At 37.2% G+C, this 5,250-nt stretch overlaps 1 protein-coding gene across 1 annotated transcript; it reads right to left on the bottom strand.

Moving 5' to 3' along the window:
* Positions 1-3,980: 3,980 nt before the first annotated feature.
* Positions 3,981-4,335, bottom strand: LOC112904627 (trypsin-1-like). Its single transcript, XM_025975152.1, has 2 exons — positions 4,248-4,335; positions 3,981-4,183 (listed from the first exon to the last, which is right to left on the bottom strand). The coding sequence occupies exons 1-2, from the start codon at positions 4,291-4,293 to the stop codon at positions 3,996-3,998; spliced, it is 234 nt and encodes a 77-aa protein (XP_025830937.1). The 5' UTR covers positions 4,294-4,335; the 3' UTR covers positions 3,981-3,995.
* Between the last annotated feature and the right edge of the window lie 915 nt (positions 4,336-5,250).

Raw genomic sequence — 5,250 nt, forward strand, 5'->3', positions numbered from 1 at the left:
TCTTGATCTGACAGGGCGAAGACGGGTTATAAAAGGCCAAGAAGTTCTGATTGCTGGACTTGGAGCTTGTTGAGATGGTTGCTTGACCATTTCACCAGCTCTGCTAAAGTTGCTGGAAGTGATGTCGATTTCATCTCTGGTTTTTCTTCTCAGACAGAATGGTGAATTTAAGCTACTGATTCAAATACTCCCAAGTTTCTGCCTTTGCAGATTATTTGCTCGAAGTCATTCAAATTAGCTATTCTAATGGGTATCGATGATGTTCCACTTCTTCTAGCGTACGTCGTCTTCTATTCTGACCCTTACAAAGCTCTCGGAGTGACTCGGTAGTACTTGATCTTCCTCTACGATCACCTTATAGGCGACAAGCTTCGTCTTGGGATTTGACAATAGTACCTCCTGTCCATCGACGCTCATTGTAGGAGTGCTAAGATTTAAGTCGATTCCAAGTTCTTGAAAAAGATCCAATCCAATGATGACATCATCTATTATGTCGGCCACCAATACCTTACAATATAAGATTACGTTTCCAATTTTAATTTCTCCGTAGATTAAATGAAGTTTCTCAGATAGCTATAGTCAAAATCAGTCTTTTTGTCAAAGGTCGAATTTGACATTCCGATGCCACATTAGATCGAACAATAATATTGGATGCCCCTGTGTACATAACCATTCTAACATGGTGCTGATTTATAGCTCCTTCTATGTATAATGAGCTAGTTCCGTCTAGTCTTGAAATGAGGACTCCCTCCGTTCCATAAAGTTGGCTGTACTTAGTTTTCCGACTGCCTGTTTTGTTTGAGAGACTCTGTCGCCTTATGTGACCCATTTTTCCACATCCAGCGTTCCGGACGACCACTATAATTCTTACAGTTTCGAACAAAATGACTACCTCTTCTACATTCCCTAAATTTTGGATTTTGTTCTCTCGCATCTGTAGCAGTGGCTTTTTTCGCAGTTATTATACATTCATTGATAAGCGACGCGATAACATCCTTTGTAGTTGTGCCATTGTCGATTTCGGCTTGTCGCACTCATACATGACTCTCAGAAGCTTGATCCGCCGCTTCAAATTCTAAGGAATAGGACAGTGCTTCAGATGGAGTCTTGTGGCATGCTAGTCTAAGGACGTGCTGTAGTTCAGTATCCATGGCTACACAGATGAATGTTTGCATAATCAGCTGGTCTATGAACTCCGTAGGAGTACGGCTTTTCAGTTGCGTCTAATATGTTGTAAATGTTTATCGCCTTGTCTTATTTCTAGACGGTTGACGATATGATGGAAGTCATGTTGTTAAAACTCGGGCATTCCTTGGTGGCTATCCAGCGCTTCTCCTCATATAGCAATTATTAGTGATGTTGCTTTCTCTGAACCAGTCCATGCTCTGGCCTCTGCCGCTGCTCCAAACTGCTACAGCTAAACAGACTATGAGATCTTTCCATAAAAAATTGGAGGTGTAATAATTATTAATGGTCTTGCACCCGACTCGTCAACTCTCGCAGTATTAGGTAATTGTAGCTTTTCAATTTCTTCTTTCATTACCTCAATTCGCGCCTTCACCATTTCATCGTTCCTTTTAGAAATCATTCTCACACTTCATTAACAGCACATGCTGACATTAGAATTCTATTGCTTCCGATAGTAATTCAGCTATTCATTCAGAATACAAAAAAACGTATTGTTTCTCAGGAGTTATTTATATGCAGTTCGAACATTTACGTACACCAAATTAATTTAAACAGTGTATTCTTTCAATTTTTCTGTCACAGTAAAAATTTTTTCCTCTATTTGACTCAACTTAATTATTAAAGCTGGGTTAAAATCCAAACACCACTACATAAATAGCAATTTTCTATAATATGATAACCTTTAGTAAAATCGGTAATAAAACATACTGAAATGTGAGCGCTCTGACTGGAGGCAGCTTTTCTGACGTCACGGAACCGGGACGTAATANATTTTATAATTTTTTATTTTGTTTCAAAAGTCAAAAGTGTTATAACATTTTATGTTCCAAATGTCCGTAGGAATCTGTGGTATAAATATTAATTACCTCAAGTTAATGAGGAAAAATTATTGCTGCTACCACTTCCTCGTCGGGAATCGAACCCGGGCCTTTAGTTTTTCACACCAGTACTCAACCAGTGAAGTACGAGAAAAATTAATTCATTTAATTTAAGCTTGCAAAAATTCAAAGTGTCTTATAGACAGAGGTCTCTTAGTTAAAATTGCAACAGAAGCTTTTAAGCGCGAAGAATGCATATAATCACACTCCATGTCAAGATCAGGCAAATTGACATCAAACAGGCCCGATACATGAACAACCTCCTACTGGTGTTGAGAAAGTCCTGCAACTGCCATTAGTTGAAAGATAAAATTATTATATACTGTTTATTGATATTGTAAACGACAATACCAAGGTAGGGTTGAAAGAGGGGTGATAGTAGAAAGGGCGCAAACTACGATGAAAACCTAATTTCCAAAAAACTATTTTCCCGAAGGAAAATTAAGAAACTGATGCCGGAACTGGATTTTGAGTGAGTGGCTATGTGGGGTTAAAAAAAAGAATCGTGGTTCTACGCCGAAAATTAACGAAGATAAGTTTAACCAAGCCAAACTATACCAAATACAATAAAAAAAATAATAAGAACGAGATCTTAAAGGAAAACGCTTCCTTAAATGTGAGTTAAAAAAATTAAACAAATAGAACAAGACGATAGAACAACAAAAAAAATTGAAAAATAATAATAAAGTTTAGTGATTACTCAAGAGACCCCAGGTAGAACGGAGTTTTAATTGTGGGTAAAACTCGTTACGCTAACGACAATTGGTATTTCTAGGTAAACCCATTCGGTCTTGTTCATCTTATACTTTGAGGAATTGATTTCGCTATGATATTGGTAACAAAGTTAAACATTTCCTACCCCTTCAAGATAGGCTTTCCGCATTTTTTGCCATTTTTTCGGCTTTTTCCATCGTAAAGAACGTCTTGTCAAGGTAATAAAGTGGAGTACTACAGTCGAACCTGAGTAAGCGAGAATTCAAGGGACCCGAATATTATTCTCACTCACAGAGTTTTCTTATTTATAGGGGTCAATAAAAATCGAACATAAACATGGTGCTAGAGCGTTAAGAAATAGGTAATACAATAGTATATACACATTTGGCTATAAATAGGTACTTATTTTATTTATTTAATGTGATCAGTTAATTTTTTCTGAGTATCCTTTTACGTCAAACGTACTTTCTCCAATGATTGTTATCAACTGAAACCAACTGTTAAGGATGAGTACCATGAGCAGGTAGAAACAAGCGCACAAGTCTGCTGCAGATCTCTAGTAATTGTAAATAGTCTCGCTTGCAGAGGTCTAGAGTAAGAAACTGTCACTCACAGAGGTCTAGAAGTGAAAGATGACTCTTTCTAAAAGAGGTACTTACACTGTCACTAATTGATGTTTTCCGGGGCTAAAAATGACGGGACCTGACTATTTTTGTCGCTTATACAGTTTTCTCACTTATCCAGTTTTAGCTTATCTAGATTCAACTGTAGCTGGTTACTTTTAATAAATAAGGTATTAACTAACCGCTACATTTCCACCGAAGTCGAATTAAATCGTATTAACCCATTAAGATATCGACATCCACTTTCGAACGCAAGAACACTGTGATAGATAACTCAGCATGACTCGGCTACGATGAAAACTAAGCTAAGCCGTTACACCTTATTTCCTTATCTTTCCCTAATGGTTATCAATGAAATGATTTACTCAGAACACGTTCCGGCAACAAACAGTATTTATTGGCCGAGTTCTAAGTACCTTTTATATTCAATTTTTCATTAAGTAAAAAATAGAAATAAATATTTAAAGAAAGTCATACGAAAAAGAGGAAATGAAAATAAGTGTTTTAAATGTTGTGCCTACCTGTGATTTAAATGGGACTATTTCAAATAAATCACATCTCTTTGTTAATATTTAATACTAAAACTTATTAATTATTGATTAACATACCCCTCTAAGCAGTGACCTGCGGTGACCACCCAATGTCTTGAAATGATTGATCCACCGCACATTGGATAACCCTCGTTTACTTGTACAATATAAGGAATATCATAAATTGTTGTAGAGCTTCCTCCTACAATTCTGGTAGATGGTTCTGCTAGATCCGATTGAGGAGGAGAAGCTATAGAAAAACTCAATTATGTATAGTATATTTAACGCTAAATGCTATACAGTATGTAATTTACCTAAAGCAAAAGGCGCAAAGGCAGCAAATATTAGCACGCCTATCATCTTGGTAGATACACATACAAATTGTCTGGAAATATCGTAGAAGTCTTTATAAAGGTGTTTCTTATCTAAGTATTTATGATGAGACTTTTTTATCAGATCATTTGTAAAATATTCTGAGGACCTGTAGTAATTGATACACTTTCATAGCTAATTTTCTAAATTTGTTTGTTAATTTCACTAAGGCAACCACTGGAATCCCAACTGGGAAAGATCTGCAATTCTAGGTAATATCCAGTAAAGTGGAGGAATATTATTATGGTCTGGGAGGGGGGAGGGGTCTTTCAGCGTTTGTTAGCATCTGATTTTTCAATTTGCTTTGAATTTGGAGTCTGTTAACGTATTCGATGCTCCAACGGGCGATGCGAAATATTTTTCACGTCCGGGTGATGAATTGAACCATCCAATGAAAACGAAATGTGTGCTGGGACACATCGTAGAAGTGAAACTGCAACGGACAAGTAGAAAAACGAATGGCGACGGACAAGTGGAAAAACGAATGGCAACAAAATTTTTACTTGAAATTTTACGGCAGGTTATCAAATTGAACAAGTACATTAACAATATGCCCGTAAAATTTGAAGTAAAAATTTTGTTGCGATTTGTTTTTCCACTGAACTTCCGTTGAAGTTTCACTTCTACTATGTATCCCAGCACACATTCCGTTTTTAAAAGGTTTACTGCAAATTATGATTTGATTTTTACACAGACCGCAAATAGAGGCAGCCACGTGGAGAGCAGAGGTAAGAAAACAACAGCTGAGCACAACACACGCCGCCGGGACTCTAGCGGACTCTCTGCTCTGCGCGCAGCTGCGTATTAAATCCATCTAATACAGCCTCTGCAACCTCTCAGCATGCGATATACCATCTAGTTCCTACACGCGGCCGTAACGCGTTTTCGTGACAGAAAAAATCGTAATACCCCGTCTATATAGAAGTTTCACTTCAGAAAGTGAGA

Source organism: Agrilus planipennis, unplaced genomic scaffold (genome assembly GCF_000699045.2).
Source record: "Agrilus planipennis isolate EAB-ADULT unplaced genomic scaffold, Apla_2.0 scaffold97, whole genome shotgun sequence".
Taxonomy (NCBI): Eukaryota; Metazoa; Arthropoda; class Insecta; order Coleoptera; family Buprestidae; genus Agrilus; species Agrilus planipennis.